The 19,732-nt window shown below is 36.4% G+C and overlaps 1 protein-coding gene across 1 annotated transcript; it reads right to left on the reverse strand.

The window, feature by feature from the left end:
- Positions 1 to 1,117: 1,117 nt before the first annotated feature.
- On the reverse strand, positions 1,118 to 19,438 carry LOC103977803 (protein GET4). Its single transcript, XM_009393423.3, has 12 exons — positions 19,281 to 19,438; positions 18,569 to 18,648; positions 15,304 to 15,382; positions 14,549 to 14,630; positions 12,483 to 12,633; positions 12,310 to 12,400; positions 10,364 to 10,447; positions 8,510 to 8,556; positions 7,991 to 8,119; positions 3,217 to 3,301; positions 2,346 to 2,426; positions 1,118 to 1,503 (listed from the first exon to the last, which is right to left on the reverse strand). Exons 1-12 carry the CDS (start codon positions 19,326 to 19,328, stop codon positions 1,495 to 1,497), a joined length of 966 nt encoding a protein of 321 aa, XP_009391698.1. The 5' UTR covers positions 19,329 to 19,438; the 3' UTR covers positions 1,118 to 1,494.
- Between the last annotated feature and the right edge of the window lie 294 nt (positions 19,439 to 19,732).

Consider the following 19,732-nt stretch of genomic DNA (forward strand, 5'->3'; position numbering starts at 1 on the left):
ATCAACATAAGGAGGATTAGGGAAACAACTGACAGAAATACACCGTTCTCCAATTACAAATTAGAGCAATTTGGAGGCTTTACTGCTACAATATTTGTTCTCTAGCTAGACTGCAATTTAAAAGAGGCAAGGATCATTTCATATAATCTGGGAAGAAGAATTACTAGGCTATCACAGCTGACTGAAGCATGAAGGATTCCATTTCATGTTCATTGTCAGCTGACAAGCTTCGCTGTTTGATTGATTCACAAGAATAAAGCGTGTCACTGGAAACAGTAGCTCAAACTTGCATCCATATTTGACATTACAAGGGTGCAGCTACTTATAATTTATTTTTATCTTTCATTTGGATAATTATTTTGATGGAACAGATATTGTGGACAGGTTGTTGAAAGATTCCCAGGATGGGTGGGTTTAAATCTGACAGATAAGAGGCAGTTGGCTCCACCATATCATGTCCAGTGCATGTCTGAGGAATCATGAGTTTTATTCCTTGTCTTTGGCCTGTTTTGGTTCTTTTTCTACACTGATCAGTGGAACTTGGTGCCCACTCTCCACCTTATTACTGCAAATGTGAAGGACCAGCACAAGTTGCTTGTAGGGTGACCAGTGAAGTTCACCTCTCCAACATCTCTCTTGAATCAACTGGTGAATTATTCTTCTCATGCATGAAAGCTTCTCATGCATGAATTAATAGATGTTCTTGTAGCAAAATTTAAGGTGGCACTTACAGGAATGGGACTAGATGATTGTTACTCTTTGAGTTTGAAAGGAAGGAAAGAGATTTCAAATCCTATTCTTGGGGAGATATGGAATCAGATATGGAAAAAGTTTAACATATATATTTTTTGTAATAATCAAATATTTACATTTTGATATACAGTACACAAGCAACAAGATTTAACCACATCTTATTTTTTTGTAAGAACAATCTACAAAGGGATTGATCATTAATCTGAAGTATTACTTGATCAGCAGACATATTTGTAGAAGTCATGCTTAAATCCAACACCAACAAGACGCAGAGATTTAATATATTGAAAACATTTCATAATTTATATAAATGCATCAAAAGACAAAAAAACGCTTAGCCTGAATCTCAACTTAACAGAGAGGGTGGCACAAATCCATGAAACACTATACTCCAACATAATTCATAGTAATATCAAGAATCAAGCACCACACAAGACATATATCAAGAAATTCAGAAATTGGAGGCACCAATAATTCATAATTCATCATGATATTAGAGAAATATCCCTTACACATAAAGAATGCTCCATAACCCATCCTCTTTGGCATCTTTCAGCTCATCGATCCAGATCTTCTCATCTTTCTCGCAAACCTGCTACAGGGAAATCCTTTCCTTCCAAGAATTAAACATAGGCTGCATCTTGCCATGACATTCAAATGTCCTCTGCACTTTCTTTGGAAAGAGAAAAGAGAAGGGGAAATCTAATGACTCGAATATAACCTTCACACTGAAGCCAGCCCTCACATCATCTGCGGCAAAAGTTGAATTAGTTACTACCTTCTTTATGAGTATAAAACAAGGAACAATTATCACTGGGCCTTCTGTCAAAACTAAATCACCATTCAATGTTCCATATATGCATTCTATAGACTAAAAGTTAGTACTACCTTCTGTATGAGTATAAAATAATGAACAATTATTACTGAGTCTTCTGTCGAAAATAGATATCATCATTCAATGTTCCATATATGCATTATATAGACTAAAAGGACTTTTCCTATAGACCATCTTAACCCTGCAACTACTGTGGCAGGTGCATACTGTTTTTGCTAAAGCAACTTTCACATGTAAACTTTAGGATAACATTACAAGAAACTGGCATGTAAAAAAGGAAATCATATAATAATACAAAGTTTATTTGTCAAACCTTGTAAGAACTAAGAAGTATATTCCTTTAGCAGCTTATCAGCCTTTTTATGCCTCTTAGAATACAAGACAAGTTATTGGTTAAACCCGATAGTGCACAGTCTCTCACACAAGGATATAATCTTGTCTAGAAGCATTCACTTCAAAAGATATCATTTTGTTCTTGATTTAAAATTTAATATAAGATGAAAGTCAGATCACATAAGTGTTCTCTGAAGCAAAAGAATACGTGACAAGGAGCAGAACTTTTCAGTTGTGAAAATGTCAGTTGAGTTTTTATTGAAATCTTTGAAATCATTGCCATACTGCTGAGTTTATAAATCATATATGGTTCTTGTTTAGAGTACTGCATTTTAAAGTACCATTATATACTCATCCACATATCTCCTAGTAAACAAACAAGGATAACCAGTATCACTTAAAATCAATATATATCATAGCCCACCTTAAAGAGATCACCAAAGATGCCTTGCAGGCCACTTCTGCGTCGCACACCATAAAACCTTTCTGCGATTTCATCTAATAGCTACAGAATTATCAGGTAGACCAAATAATCAGCAAAATACCAGTGCAACAGAGAGCTTAAATGTATATAATATAGCACAGTCCAAGTGCCGGCTCCCACCAATGTGCAGTTCAAGTACAGTCAATATATGAAGCCTTATCATTGCAAGCAAAGACTATTTCTAAGATTTGAACCATGATCATCCAGGTCACAGAAGAGCAACCTCACCATTGTGCCGGGCCTTGCCTCAACAACAATGCACTTAAAACAAACTAACATAAAAAAAGTGTTTTTTATTGCTACAAATTATATTTCATTTTCTATGACACCATCAATGAAATTAGTCAATGACTATTAGTTTCAAGATTCACTCTATTAGGTCTCAAATAAAAAAATACACACTAACATCTGCTCAAGGCTGTAACTGTGGTACCATGTGAAACATCTTGTGCAGACATGTTGATAGCACCAACAGAGGGCCTTGACACCATGTCACAGTGACCAATGCACACTATTTATTTGGGGCAAACCAGCCTAAATAAGTATGAATCAAAGAATTAAACCTAACTTTTGGAGTGTCAGTCCACTAAAACTGACATTTACGTTAAATGTTTATCACTAACTCCCTTTTATTTGACAGTTCAGGACTTCCAAGCCACCCCTTGCCAAGTCTCAGAAGACAGGAGGTGAGATTGAAGGAAAAGGTGCTGCTACATCCTACAGGTATGTCATGATTTTTCACCTTTTTTTGGAAGCAGATTTAGCATGTTTCATTAGAAAATACTAACCTATTCAAGGAAAAAGATATTACCTCATCAAACAAAGTTTCCCGGTCTATGCTTGACTTGTACTTCTGCCTTAAAATCTTAAACAGTGGAAAAGCATCTCTTTCCAACCTGATTCACATGACACAGATTGATGATCAGTTGCATATATGGATAAACATATTATGTAATACCATCATGCAACAAAATAATTACATTGACAAAAAATACTTAATAAGAAAAAGACAACTAACTCATCATTGCATATATACAAAGCAAGTATACAAATCAAGTTGCTCATGCTCTAGCACTTAGAACATGCAGAAGTTTCTTCAATCGACAAATTAGCAATTCCATATAGGAGATCAGTTCCACATTTCCAAGTACCAAGACTCCAAGAGTGCAAAAAGAAATGTACAGCTTTAGCGAATGTGAAAAAGGACAATAAATCTTTCCACAAACATAAGGTTTGTACAGAAGCATGTGAAAGCATGCAAATATATTTTTGAATAGAGGTGACAATAAATGTATATGCATCAAATTGTAGAAAAATCCTAGACATCATCATTTATGGTGGGAAACCTTATAGAAGTTTTGACAATTGTCTGATAAGACCTCTAGGGTTTTATCGTAGAAGAAGAGGGAGAAAAGGGATGATCACTTCGAGGGAATCAACCTCCTTGATCACTTCGAGGGAATTAGCCTCCTAAGGTTTGTCAAAAGACTGGAATAATATTTCATAGATAGATGAAAAGAAACAGATACATCCATATTTATAGAGTTCCACCTCTGAGTCCATCAGGACTTGGACTCCTAATAAATAAATAAATCTTAAATAAACCCCTATTCGACTCTTACTGAACTAGACAAACTCAATAAAACATTATTCAAAGCTCAGAAAATAAAGGGATCCTAATCATGGTATGCAATACCGAATGGTACCTCCCGGTATGAGCGGTACATACCGGTCCGACAACATACCGGTTCGTGGACCACCCGGTACCGCTACAGTGCTACAGTGCTACAGTAATGAAGAAAATATATAAAATTGTTCAGTATACTAGGGTGTACCGCTCGGTATGCCCTGGTGGACCGCTCGGTACACCGGTACCGTACCATACCGAGCCAACCTCGAAACATCGGTACGGTACGGTATTGCATACCTTGATCCTAACAATTCCTCTCCTTTCAAATTAGCCTTGTTCTCAAGGCTGAGCAGTATCAAACTCTAGGAGCTTCTCTTTCAACAGTTCAATCATAGGATATCTGTGGCGCATCATAACCCGTTGATCAAGTAAGTACGGTCTCCACTTCTTGATAGTGTAAATAATAGGTTGGCCTTTCGGTGTAGTAGTCATTACAATCTTCTGAAGAACCCTCTCCATTCGATGGCTAGTGACAGTTGTGACCTTACTTCCACGTTTTCCCATTAGGATCACTTGCTTTCCATTAATAAAAAACTTCATAATTAGTTTAGAAAATTTTCAAGAAACATCACCCAGGATTGATAGCCATTCAATTCCAAGCACCACTTCAAAGTCTTCCAAGGGTAGCAAAAGGAAATCCACAAGCAACTCTTGGCCCTGTATAAACAATTTTATCTTCGAACACTTGCTATCACAAGTTAAAATCCATTCATCAGCGACCTTACTTTGAATTTGTCACAGCCTTGAATGTGGTAGGCCAATCAATTAGCAACCTTACTGTCCATAAAATTGTCAGTGCTACCAGTATTAATAAAAACTGTAACATGTTGATGTTCCAAAGTTCCTCCAACTTTCATAGTTTACGGGTTAGAATAGTCGACTAATGCATGCACTGTATGTATAATAAGTCCAACATCTTCATCAGAATCCATACCTTCATAATCGGAGTCCACATTGTCAGCTTCCGGTTCCTCCCCAATTGGTTCAATCATCAGAAGTTGCTATTGTTTACATCGGTGCTCCCTACTCCACTTTTCATCACAGTGCCAACACAAACCCTTCGTTGATCTCTCCTTGAGTTCTTCTCGGGTTAGTCTTCGGGTGTTAGGGTTTTAGCTAGGAATATATGGGGCAACTAGCTTGCTGATCATTTGTTTGTTGTCACTTTTATTTCGACGATTCTCCCTGTTGAATTTTCTTCATGCAGATGTGCAAATGAGATTGCAACTGTCATTGTGTCGGGTTGGTGAGCTTTGACTTCGCATCGGATATTTGGATTAAGTCATTCGATAAATATTCCCACCAGTTGCCATTCGGACCAATCTCTGGCTTGATTTAACAATCGTTCAAATCTGCTATCATATTCTAGTACGGTAGAAATCTGACGAATTTTAGCGAGCTGTCTATCAACATTCTCATATTTAGATGGTCCAAAGCGAACGAGAAGCTCTCTCTTAAATTGCTCCTACGAGGGGACCTCCTGGCAGGTTTCGTACCAATCATACCATTGGATTGCATCTCTATCTAGTTGGATTGAAGCTATTTCCACCTTGGATTCTTCTGGAGTTCTATGAAAACAAAAAAAAATTTCTACCCTAGAGATCCAATTGGTCGGATCCCCAGCTTCCCATTTTGGAAATTCCACCTTCATATGTGGATAGCTTATGTCCTATTCTTGGTTCCTTTTTCCCGTGTCTCCAGATCGATTCAGCATAAGACTTGAATTTTCATCTTGCTGAAACTTGCTAAAGCTCTCCAATATGCTCATTTTGAAATTATTAAGAGTTTCCTACAGTCGGTTCTTAAACCTAGTTTCCAAGGCTTCAAGTTGGGTTTTTACTGAGTTGTCGGTAGCCATTACGTAGGACTGTAAATATGTAATCCCCAACTCCTCTTTCTGATGTGGAGTCAAGGGCATCAGCATTGCCATATTCGATGCTACTGTTGTGATGCCAGTCGGTGGCAACACTGTGGGAGTGAAGGGTTGCTGCGAGGATATTGATGAAGCCTTGGGCACCGAGAGGCTGGGAGCAGCACCGCCGAGGGCTCGCTATGGTCGTTGGGAGGCAATCACGCAACTGTGGCGGGACGGGACGCTGCAACCACACGGTTGGGATGGGCATTGGCTGGCGGGAAAGAAGGTTGTGGGATCGCCAAGGGTCCCTACGAAAACCGTAGCCTTTATGCAACGGTGTTTGTAGCAAGAGCAGAGGAGATGAAGATGAGTCGCACAGGAAGCGCGGCGACGATAGCGAAGGGAGGGAAGAAGGGGTCAATTGGGAAGCCGCCGCGATTGTACGGTTGGTTAGCAATGGACGTCGAGCAAGGACGGGCTCGATTGGGAAGCCGCGACGATCGCGCGGCTAGTTAGCAACGGAGGAGGAAACAACGGTGATCGGCAACTGCGGCAGAAAGTGTGAGGAGGCGATGGGGGCTTTGCCCTTTTTCTATCGTTGCGTGGGTGAGACGCCGAGGATTAGGAGCAGCGACGATGGCCCTTTCTCACTTGAGCGAGATGGGGCGACTGCCGACAACGGCTGCTGAGGGCTCGAAGGAGCGCTATTGGAAGGGGATGAGGAACTACAACGAGACATCAAGGATTAGGAGCAGCGACGGTGGCCCTTTCTCGCTCGAGCGAGATGGGGCGGCTGTCAGCTTCTTCTCTTCTTTTTTTTTCTTTTTATGATGATGATAGCTACGGATGGAGCCCCTAAGGTTTTATCATAGAAGAAGAGAGAGAAAAGGGATGATCACTTCGAGGGGATCGACCTCCTAGGGTTTGTCAAAAGACTAGAATAATATTTCATAAATAGATTAAAAAAAAAAACAGATATATCCATATTTATAGAGTTCCACCCCTGAGTCCAAAGGACTTGGACTCCTAATAAAAAAATAAATATCAAATAAACCCCTATCTAATTATTACTGAACTAGACAAACTCAATAAAACATTGTTTAAAGCTCAGAAAATAAAGAGATCCTAACATTGTCATAGTCATTTTTCTTTTCTCCTCTCTCCTCTGCCTCCTTTATCTCCTTGCTAAATTACTGCCACATCCTCTTTCCCCCCATATTGCCACAACCTTCTCCTCCCCACGGCATCATTGTCACATCACCACCTCCTACCAATATGTGTCACCCTCCTCTTCCACCTTCTCTACCTCCCCTTTATCTCTTTTGCTCAGTTCTCCCCTCCACGAGCTGCACCCACAATGGTTGATATGGAAGTGTACTGACACATGGTATGTCCAACCACATTGGTACTGTACCAACCCATCCAAGGACCGGTATCGATATTGGGCAATTTAGTAAAGTACTGGATGATATAAATCAGTCATGGTTTAAAATTTCGGTACCATAACCCATAATGGTTACCGGCTGCACTGGTACTAGTCTAGTATATACCGATATACTGACACATGGTATGCCAACATACAGTTGGTACCGAGAAAGTGATATACCAGTTGACAATGAAATGGGGAGAGGAGCAGAAGAAGAGGAGTGGAGTAGGAGGAGAAGAAAAAGAGGGATAAGAAAAGTGCACTAGGAAAAAGAAAAGATGGACCAGAGGAGGAGGAGAGGAAGTACTGGGAGGAAAGGTGGGGCAGTGGGTGGTGCACTGCATGAGGCAAGGATCAATGGAAAAAGACCAGTTCTGCCGTCTGTGGTCTAGTTCAAGCCATGACCAGTAAATACCACCCAATGGGCGAAATTTGAAACCATGACAGCAGTAGGCTTTTGATTGCACCAAAGAAAAAACAAGGAAGTTTCTCTTATATAGTTCCAGCATTCTATCCTGCAAATGCAAAGCTAAGAGCTTCACATAAACAAAGGTTAACCAAATTCAAGTATCCTTTAGTTTATTAGAAGGAAAAATGCAATGGAGAACACTTACGTCCGCAACAGATATCCAATAACCTGGATCAAGTCTGAGTGTGGTATTTCAAGTTGCTTCTGTTCCAGTTGCTTTTTAAGCTCATCCATGAGGTTGTTTGCATCTCTAAGATTTCCTTGTGATAGATACCTATAAAAATAATAAAATAATGATAGAGAGATACTACAAATGCAGTTCAAGATAAAACATTTGTCCAGGGTCATGTAACATCGCATGACAGTGCTCTTTGGTCTTGGAATTACAATATATTACCACAGAAAAAGTTACTTAGGCAGATCAAATAAGTGAATAACCCTATTCAACTAAATAGCACTGCTCATTATCACGTCTATAGCACACGTCCAATTATCCACAAAACAAGAATTTCTTTAGTTATGCTATGTTTTTGCAGCAACAAAACTAAAGAAAACATGATATCTAGAAGCAAGAAAAAAATTCAATTACCAAAAGATAAAATCCATTACACCAATTTTGTAAAACATAGGAACTACAGACAAGTATCTGATGTTAAGAACTTACAGCAGGACTGCACGTGCAATTGCAATATCATCCTCTCCTGGATAACACTGAGCAAAGAGATAAAAAATGGTAAAACGTCTTGTGCTTAGTTATGCTTCACAAATCAATTTGTTGGGAGGTAGGTGGTTAGGTTTGAGAGAAGAGCGAAGAATAATAAATGTATAAATGCATTTCATTAACAGCCATATTGGCATCAAACAATTCATGATCCGTCAAGAAAAGGCATCCTAAAAGCTAAAGAAGAAACCAATGAAATCAAAACATGACAACTTATTTATCAGGCCCAAATCAAATTGAGTGGTCAAACCAGAAAATTCGAGAACGGGACCATTAACCAATCTGATTCACTTATTGGATCAGATGTGTTGAAAAACCGAGTGAACAGATCGACTCGACTGGATTTTGGACAACCCGCTTGAACCAATTGGGTTACATAGAACTGATTTGATTTTGTAATACAACAAAAGATTACTTAAATGCCCTTAAATTTTTTTATTATTAATGTCAATCATGAAATTAGGGTTACTGAAAAATAAATTAGGGTTAGCCTTACTTAAATATGGCAAATGATACTCCCAATCTTGATGACTTGGATTTTAATGATGATGAAGAAGATGATGGAGATCAAGTTAGAGCTCGCCATATAAGAAAAATTGGATTTCAGGACCAAAATGTACATGAGTAGAATAAAACAAATATTGTAACAAACAAAGATGAGTTTGAAAATTCAGATCATAATATAATTGACTCCTTGAGGTAAAACTACCAAATGGTATTTTGATGACTAAAAGTATCCATCCTAATGAAGAATTAATGCGTATACACTATTTGACTAAAAGTGTCCATCCTGATGAAGAATTCATGCGTATACACTATTTGACTAAAAGTGTCCATCCTGATGAAGAATTCATGCGTATACACTATTTAAGTCATGATGATTATGTTAGATAAACAATTTCTTCTGTGTCATTAAACAATTGATTTTGGATTGGATTAACATAATTACTACTAAGATTTTATCATTTGTTATTTAATATGGACAAACATTTATGATTATAATGTTGGTTGATATTATCATTTTTATCATTTTCTATATTTTGTTAATTAGTTTAATATTTTAACTTATTTAATATATTTTAAAATATTTTTTAATTAAAAATAAAATCTGACTAGTTGACCCATCAGTCCGATCAGCAAAAGGCTCAATTCAATCGCTTCATGGTTCGATTGTGATAACTATGCATGATGACCTATGCAACTTTTCTTTTTTTATTAGTTTTAATATTTTAATTATATATATTTTAATTATTTAATATATTTTAAAATATTTTTAATTATTTAATATTTTAAAATATTTTAAATTAAACATGTAGTCCGACTAGTTGCCCATCCGACCAGCAATGACCCAAGGCTTCGACCAGGTCCTGATTCGATTTTGACGACCATGCATGACAGCCCACTACACATCACAAATAAGACAAAATATCAAAAATCTGACATGTCAAATACTTTAAGTATATTTCTTATATACTTTTTTCCAACCTCATCTTACTGAAATTCAAAAGCACTGACGAAAATTAGTTTTTAGCGAATACCAGCAAGTACCGGGTAATGTCTATTTTTCATAAGAAAATATATAATACTAGCATACGATCTAGCATCAACTTATCATGTCTAAGAAAAGATATATTATTTGTACATAGTAAACCATTACAAATGGGATTGAATTCTACATTAAGGAAAGAAGTGGCAGATTTAAAATCAAGAGTAACATTTGACAAATTTAAAGATTGATGGAACCAGATAAAGATTTAAATAAACTCCATCCCAGTAGATAAATTACTGAAGCCTTACCTTACCCATAAAATTTACTATAACAGAAGCAAACTTCTCAGGATCACTTCCACGAACAAAGTGACTTGACACTTTAGTCATGTCCTGGAGAGCATTATGCATGCAGAGGTTAATACTGGCAGCATGAATAAAGCGAGGAAAATTTGTAAACAGGATAGCTTAGTAGTACCTTGTAATATGAATTAATATAAAAGAATGACAGTTTAAAAAACAACATATGAATTGATATCAAAGAATTACATTTTAAAAAGACACTAAAAAAACCAGAAAAGGCTCAAATAATTACAGATTAAAAAGCCACTAAAAGGACCAGAAAAGGCTTAAATTCATAGCATGATATATAGGAAAAGGAAAGCTGACATCAGAATTCCTAGTCAGGCTTTACAAGGTTGAATAAGGATATGAATGAACAGAAGACATTGCTGTTATTGGGAATACTTCAATTATCAATTAGATATGTTACTTAGATAAAAGTTCCTTCAGCGTACATCTATTATGTAGGACTTAGTCCAAGTATACTAAGGTAAAGAGAAGTCTAACATGGAAAAAAGGGACCACTTGTGAAAAAAAATATATGGGAACCTTATTTAGTGTCAATAACATCAATGCACATGATTTTACTGAATTAAATATTACCATTTCTTCTTGATTTTTTTTTGCTGTTTTAATTACAAGTATTCTGTTTCCTAGACCCTTCTACTTTATGGCATGGTTTCCATGCAAATGCCAAAAAAGTAATGAGACCACTAATCAGACACAACCCAACTCACTCACACCATATGTGTGTGCCTCGTGTAATTGGACAATGTTCTACCTCTTTGATCAAGACTTGGGACCCTGATTCTTCTCTCAAAGATGGCTCAGGAATATCTCCCAATGATTATTTAGGTATCCTAAATCTATTGTTCATACAATAAAACAGGATGGTTAAAATGGAGTGCCGGTAGTTTTGTATAATAATCATATATCCTTCAGATTAAAATAAAATTAGAAGACAAATATAAGCTCAACCATGCTCACACAAAGTAAGTCAATTAAGATCAGTGCTATGAGAAAAAGACTTTAGAAAACTTTAATAGAAACAAGAGAAAAAGATCTGACTGCTTTGAGTTCAACTATGGATATTGTACTACACAGCTTTGACAAAAAGGTCCATGTAACAAACCCTATATAGTTGGGAGTCTTGGGACATTATGGCTTACTGGGGGAATTATTTCATGCTATGGTTGATTGTGATCTACAGTGGGATAACAGGGACCCATGGATATATGAATTTTCCTAGGAGTAAGGTTAAATTCCTTCACTGAGGCAAGCTTTGCCAAACCATGAGGAAGGCTAAGTGCAAAATAACCTAGGAGATTTTGTCAATTGACTCCAATTCACAAGAAGGTGGTCGCCAATGCTCTACATGTTTGTAGAGAATATATGCTAGTTACTGGTTTGCAACAGCTTTCCCTTAAAAGTCCACCCTGGACTAGGCATTCTGTCAGGAAACAAATCCCCCATAATTAAAAGTGATCCATCAAGTGCACTTTCCGTTTGGTAAAGAGGTCATAGTACTGGTTCATCCAAACTGTCTCATTAAAACAATTTGTCCACCCCAATGCTGGTTATGTGATACATTATCCATCTAGTCTATAAACACTGCACACATCCCATATTTCACTTAAGTCTTTTTTTGCCAATGACAAGGATATGAGCAAAATGATACATATTTAATTTTTCCCATGTTTCAACTTAATGGGGTTGACTTAAAACATTGTGAGTGAACACCGCTACAAAACTAAATCAACACTTGTACATTTTTTATGCTTTACCAATATTTTGTTAACCTAGGCTAGTAAAGAAACATAGTATTCATTCTTGAAAATTGAAATCAAGATAAGCAAAGATCCTTTTTTCACAACTTTTCAATTGAAAAAAGATAAATTGTCAGTTCAATTTACCAGCTCAGGGGATTCAGAATACAAGTATTCTGCTAGCATGTCATGCAACTGGGGAGATCCATTTTTCGGAGCCCCAGACTCAGATGACCACCTAAGAGAAGATAATGGATATTATTGTTAGAATAAAAAGGGTAATGCACACTTGATGATACCAGACCTAAAAGTGAACTTACTTGATTGCAGCTCTCAAAAATGATGAGCAACCCTCTACACGAACTTTAGCAGCCATCAAAGCTTCTGAAAGTTTCTGCATATCACCATCATCCTCTAAATGCTGTGGAATGGGAATCCTCGGGAAATCATCATAGATTTTCCTAACACGATCTAAGTTGGATGAAGTCAAGACCACGAACAGATAAAGGCTAGAAAAAATATCTTTAATCCTTTAACATGGCAAAGCATAAAAAGAACTAAGTGCATTTTGTACTCATCAAGTCCCTAAAAGAAGTTTATTTTTCTTCAATTATTTATTTCTTAATCATCATCTTTTTTTAATTTTCTTTTTGTTTACTGGGTCATGGGCATCGTGAACCATCAGCAATAACACCCTGCAGGAATGCTTGAGATAAAACAATTTGTTACCTATAAATGATAGTAACCTATGAAATGGCTATCTAGAGAATCCACTATATCTGGTGAGGGCTTAAAAACCTTAAAGAAAGATACTTTGTTGTGTTAGAAAGTATAGGCTAACCAATATCACAAGCAATACCACCAAAAGAAAAGACCCTGATTCATATTCTGATAGGGGATATTAAACAATATTTGTAGATTTACCAGCACAGTTATAATTCTAAAAAATGACTCGACAATGATATGTACAAGTGCACTAATAGAAAAGAGAAAATACAGAACTTCAAGGATCAACTGAGTTAAAAACTAAGGAGAAGCTGTAAGCTTATGATGCAGAAGAACAGATTATAATATATAGTTCTGTTAATAAAGTACAAACAGAGATGAACATCCGGCTTAGATGCCACAATCGAACAAGATATACCGAAAAACAAATCACTTGAAAGGATGGTTAAACAAAAATTATTTGTCAATCAAAACGTTATGTTAATTTGATTACTGATTCAGTATTCCCATCACATTTTTAAATGTTTACGTGTTTGGTGTGCTTTCATAATTTTGTTTCAATTTCTTTTCCTCCCAGATTTGGATCACTTTAAGCTTCTATGAGAATTGAGAGGTTTACATGTTGATCTTCAACATTATTTAATTTTAATACATTTAAGGATTATGATCACATTGTTAAAAATCATTTGAGGAAAAAAAATATGGCAATTAGATAGTTGGTCCGGTAACAGAAGGTCTAATTTGAGTTTGGATACAACAAACTATCTTTGATGGGAACTACCATGTAGAAAAACTACAAAAGGAGAGAGAAAGACCTATAGACGGATGCTCAAGAAATTAGGACCAGGAACCAAAAAGTCTAACTACGATTACCTGGCCACTCAGGGTTGCAGCTAAAAGCCTATTGCTACAGAGGATCTTGAACCCTTCCATTCAAAAGAGAAAGCAGTGTACCAGCAGTGGAAATACTCAACTGAAGCTAGCTTCGAAAGAGGTAAAGGCTATTTAATCCTGTTACACCTGTCACAGCACATTCATTGATCTTTTACCTGAGAACACGAAAGTTATTTGAGAAACCTAAACACGTGATGATTTGTTATAGCCTCTAACATGACTGCGTCATAATTTCCTATATTTGAACATAGGAAAATCATAGAGAATAACTGTTTCATAATGAATTTTAACAAGAAGCATTACTTACAGGTAAACAAAACCAAGTTATTTAACATTCATATGAAAATGTTTCTAAACATGCAATTAACCTTGGAAAGCATTTAGTAGCATTTAAACTAAACATATGGAGAAACCCCCACAGGAGGAGAAGCAATTGAACTAAAATGCACAATGCAGATGAAGCCCCCAGGTTGCACTTTTATCATCAGTCGTCTACACTGTCCTCAGGCAGTTATTGATTTTAACAAAAATCACCACCCACAAATGACTCTGTTAAATTGTTACCTGCTGTCTATTGTTTATAAAGGATAAAACATAAGGCCTTTAAAGATAAAGTGAAGGTAAACAACATAACTCATGACTACTGAGATATTTATGTGTGTTTAAAAAGAGATTAACAAGTTTTGGTTCCAAAACATAATAAACGCTTCACAAAATAAGCAAAAAAAATTATATTCTATGTCGCACTAATAGAACAAGAACAAACCAAGAGTTCCTTTGCTGTAGGAATATTTTCCCTTGACTAATGTTTCCACAAACAAAACAGCCAGCTCAGCTCCACAAGTAACCTGTATATGTTTAAGATGATATTAGAGCAAAGTGTTGGATCACCAAAGAAATAACCTTCAGGAGAAAATATGTTTTGTGTTGTTAAGCAACATTCTTTAGTTTCCTTTCGTCTCAGGTATTATCTGCTCTAGGCTCCATGATAACCCAAATAGAGCTACTCAATGTGCAACAACTGTGGCTCAATTATTAAACAAATTATGACTGTTATATATAATATCTGGCTGTAAATGTTGGATCTGTATGTCACAATCCTGAGCTTTCCGTATTAAGAAAAGAGATTGACAAGGACAAATGGGTCACTGAATCAGAATGTTCTACCTAGATGAATTGCTTCAACTGTGTTTTTCCAACATGGCAAGCAGAAATTGTAAATGCATCTGTAACAGACAAACTTATTTGTTGCTAGTTTAAATTATTCTTATACTTACAGGTTACAAGTAAACTTTTTATTCTTTTTTTTGTCACAAAAAAAAGCAATCCTCCATAACTCTTAAATATTATACTTGAAATGAACAAAATATTTTAATTAATTCTACAAAAAAATAAATCATGACATCAGATCAGAAGTGACGAACAACTTAAATAACATCTGTCAAACTCCAAGATATATGTCACCAGTGTCTCTTTTTTCCTTTCCTAGAGATCTAAAACATAATATGTCAAGAAAATAACCTGCCCATGCTTCAGTTGTATAAGAGCACCTGACTGAAGAATATCCAAGGCTTCAGAATATTTCTCAGCAGCTACATATCTGTTGCAAATTGACAAGAATTAGTACCAAAAATGATCAGAAAGTCAGTGGTTAATATTTTAGAGAATGAACACAATTGTGGAAATGATACCATAAATCATCGTATAAAAGAAGACACACAGACTAAGATTCTGGCTCCACAACACACGCACTGAGCTGTATATATGTGACAAACCAACATCTGCAAGGTAGAAAGGTGTGTATTTCTGTTGTGCATGAGCTAAGGTTGCAGCATCATACTGCATCATATGCATGTCAAGCAGGCATGCAGTACACTGAAGCAGCATTTCAAGGTACATACTTATATGTGCAAGAAACAAAATAGTACTGCATGCACTGCAAACAATGGCACACCATAACACAGTTTGTCCATCCTAAACTTGTTTGCCTTCTGGTACTAACATTTGCCTGATGTTAGAAAAGATAACCTGAAACTGTTTCTTTTTCATGTGGATAAAACCCAAGGTACTCCCAAAAAAGGATAAAAAAAGGCAACATATGTGGCCCCTCTTCTCTTTCCTTTTCTTCTTCCACATCATATTATTCTATTTGCTACTTACTCCCCTTCGACACCAACAAGTCATAATGTCCCAAGTACATGGATCTTGTCCCACAACTAAGCTCTGTGTAATGTAATATCTACAATAATATTGAGTGCAATCATATATCTTTTGACCATTTCCAGGGAAGACTTCTTAGGTCTCCCTCTATTTCACCCAACTAATCCTAATCGACTAATATTGAGTGCAATCATATATCTTTTTACCATTACCAGGGAAGACTTCTTAGGTCTCCCTCTATTTCACCCGACTAATCCTAATAGACTCACATTGTCTAACACATCTATAGCAAGGACTGAAATCTCGACACCGTTAGATCGGTATGCACCGATCCAACCACCAACTGGTAACTAACCCAAACCGCGTGGTTCAATTTTTCTTTTTTTTGTCCTCTTAGGCTTATGGACTAGGTATGCACGATTCTCATGCTCGCGATGAGGCCTACAACCACTCGCACTCACTATGCTGCCACCGCATGCCTCCCTCCTCCTCCTCTTCCCCTTCCTCTTCCTCCTCTTTTTCCTTCTTCCTCCACCACCTCTTTTTCCTCATCCTCCACTAACATCTTCTCCTTTTTTTTCCTTCCTTCCTTCTTCCTTGCCCACATCCTCTTCTTTCTCCCTCTTCCTCCTTCCTCCACTGCCTCCCCTTCTTCCATCCTCTTCCTCCTCCTTCACTACCTCCTCTTCTTCATTCATCTCTCCCTTCTTATCTTCCTTCACCGCCTCCCTCTTCTTCCTTCCTCTTCCTCTTTCTTCCTTCATACTCTCCTTCTCCTTCCTCTTCTCTCTTTGGTACATACCAGTGTCCTGTATGTCATTACACCTGTACCAACTCATATGTACCGGCCGGCCTGGTATAGTACTCTGGTATGAAATTGCAATCCTTATCTACAGACCCCTTGAACATAGTCATATCATCTTAGATTAATTGCTCCCATATCATCCTCTACTGTGGCAGCACCTAATTGTTATTGAATCAAAATATTTCCTATTATATTTTTACTAGAAACTAGACATTCACTTCAATATTCTTACCTCAAATAATACTAACATTGTGTGCCTATTGTTTCTTAGCTACCAAACATTCTAGTGCATGTATAATTATTTGATAATTTGTTTAATCTAAGGGGAACAAGATGATTGCCCAGAATGCCTATTTCTCCTCTTCTATCCAATATTTACTTTTTTATAAACAACATTTTCATCTATCTATCCTTTCTATTGGAAAATAAATTCAATGTGCCTAAATACTTTAATTATAGGAAATTTCTGTTCATTCATCTTTAACTATACACTTGTTTCCTTTTTTTAGTATTTCTAAAACTACATTTCATATATTTGGTCTTAGTTCTACTTAGAATTAATGTCATCTAATTTTTCATCAAAAAGAACAATAATGTCAGCAAATAACACCATGAGGGTCTATCCTATATGTGAATACTTTAGGTTGATCCTTGGATCTCCTATAATTATAAGATATGTATATATATATATATATGTGTGTGTGTGTGTGTGTGTGTATTCATCAACAAAATTATTAGTTTCTTCTTTCTTTTATAAAATTCACCCTAATAAAATCTATAATAAGTTTTTTAAGTCAATGAAAATATCTCTTATAAGCAAATATCTCTTTTTTTCACTATATTTTCTTCATTAGTTGTCTCAATAACTAAATACCATCATTGTTAACCTTCCAAGCATAAGATCAAATTAATTCTAAAATACTTAATTTTCATCTTATTCTGCCATTAATCATCATTTTTCAGTTTTCCATAAGTTGACTCATTGAATTCCTATACAGTTCAACAATTTAAAATTTTGTTTTCATAAATTGGTACCGAAGAACTCTTCAATCATTAGACTTATTTTGACTCAAAATTTTATTAAATAAATTAATCAACAAATATAGCCCTTAATCTCTTAAACTCTTTCAAACCTCAATAGAGATGTCACAGCTGATATTCTCTTATCTAATATCATCACCTTTAAAGCTTCCTATACTGCATTTTTTAAAATTTACGAATAAATATACGAAATCTAAATTTCACATTATTTTTTCTCTAAAGTAAATTTATCATAGAATGTTTTATTAAATAATTTATAAAAATAAAATAATCATTTTCTTTAATCTCCATATCATTAATAAGCAACTTTTTATCTTCATCCTTTATACATCTAACATAAAATAAATTTCTAATCTTCCTTTATACAACTTTTCATTTTCTTTAATTCAATAAATATTTTTTTCCCCATAGTATTTGGATTATTATATACACTATCAAGGTTTGCCTAACTTACATCTTTCTTTATCTTTTCTCAGTTACCGTATATCTTCTAAAATTCTCAATATTTTTAGCCTCCCCTCAATACATAAAATTAACTTATGCATCCTGTAAAAGAAAATTGAAGGAAAAAAAGAGATAGATGCCAAATATTATTTCTCTGAAAAATCGACCATTAAAACAATTAAACTACAAGAAACTAGTAGATCAATGAACTTTACAAGTATGTTCATATGACGAACTTGTGAACTTCAAAATCACCACTAACTATGAAAGCCACTTCAGTGATGACTTGCAAGGATAGACAAAAAAACTTCTAATGTAACTGAGACATATCCACACCTTGCACTCAAGGACTTGTACATCTGCTGAGCTTCATAGAAATTACATGCATCTACCATCTTCTCCAACTTATCTATGGTCTGCAAGTACATATACAGCTTAAACATATAAACGTCTGCACTACGACCAAAAAATTTATAAACAGAATCTTGAAACAAAAGATACCAGCATAATGAATCAATATTATTCGTTAACAGGATCGAGCAATCTCAAGCAGGCTATCATAAAAAGGAAAAAGTTAGTTAAGCGAGTTCAAGATCAAGAGTCTCGGGCCATCTTCAGTTATCGGCCCTAGCAATGGTAAGATTTCCTACTTACACCTCAAAAGCAAACTTGAAATATTAAATCTCCTGCAATCTTCAGTCACCCAACCCTGGACACGACAAGATGACCTACTTATCCCTCAAAACTATAATGTTCTGCGACAAAATTTCTTGATTGGAACATTCAATATAAAGAATCTCCACAAATCTTGGGTTTGACGACCCTTTAAACAATAAGATTTCCCTTTTATACCTCAAAGTTGTAATCATTTCCATCTAGATTCGCTTTCTTTTTTTCTCTTATTCGAGAAGATTAAGATCTTGGACCGGGTTCTTGTTTCAAAATCAGAGGAATCGTAAGAAAAGAAGAGAAAACTGCTCGAAGTCTGCTTTGTGGCACGGAGAAGAGGGAGAAAAAGAAGAGGAGAACAGGAGCATCTCAGCCAAACCTCTTGCGGCGGGGGTAATTCCCCGCGTCTGACTCTGGATCTCGACATGGTCCTTCGCGCTTTCTCGCGTCCGATTCGAAGGGGAGAGGCAGGATCGAATCGAATCGAGACAGTGGGAGACGAGAGTCCGGAGGCGAAGGCGAATTTGCGAAGAGTTCGGCCTCCGCCCAAATGGTCACGGTCCAGCTATTATATAGTAGATCAAGAGAAACGAGGTACGTACGCGTGGCACTAGCCAAATCCAACGGTCAATCGCCGAAAGGAGAAAAGACATCTGCTGTGTCACGATATTGCATGATATGTCCTCGTAGCAGGTCTGTCAGACCTATAAAACGCGGCCACGTGTATGGGTCCCATCCGTCGTGCCATGAGACCACATTGCTGCCCCAGAACATGTCATGGGTGATTCAACCCACACGAAGCCCCAAGAACTTGCACGAGTGTTGTATTTG

This window comes from Musa acuminata, chromosome BXJ2-3 (genome assembly GCF_036884655.1).
Source record: "Musa acuminata AAA Group cultivar baxijiao chromosome BXJ2-3, Cavendish_Baxijiao_AAA, whole genome shotgun sequence".
Classification (NCBI taxonomy): domain Eukaryota; kingdom Viridiplantae; phylum Streptophyta; class Magnoliopsida; order Zingiberales; family Musaceae; genus Musa; species Musa acuminata.

Excerpts from the sequence above, each read along its gene's own strand:
- LOC103977803 (XM_009393423.3), bottom strand. The coding sequence starts at position 19,328 with ATGTCGAGATCCAGAGTCAGACGCGGGGAATTACCCCCGCCGCAAGAG. Across the intron at positions 12,634-14,548 it reads CTACAGCAAAGGAACTCTTG|ATCGTGTTAGGAAAATCTAT; the intron begins GTTTGTTCTTGT and ends CATCCAACTTAG. Across the intron at positions 8,120-8,509 it reads ATTGCACGTGCAGTCCTGCT|GTATCTATCACAAGGAAATC; the intron begins GTAAGTTCTTAA and ends TTATTTTTATAG.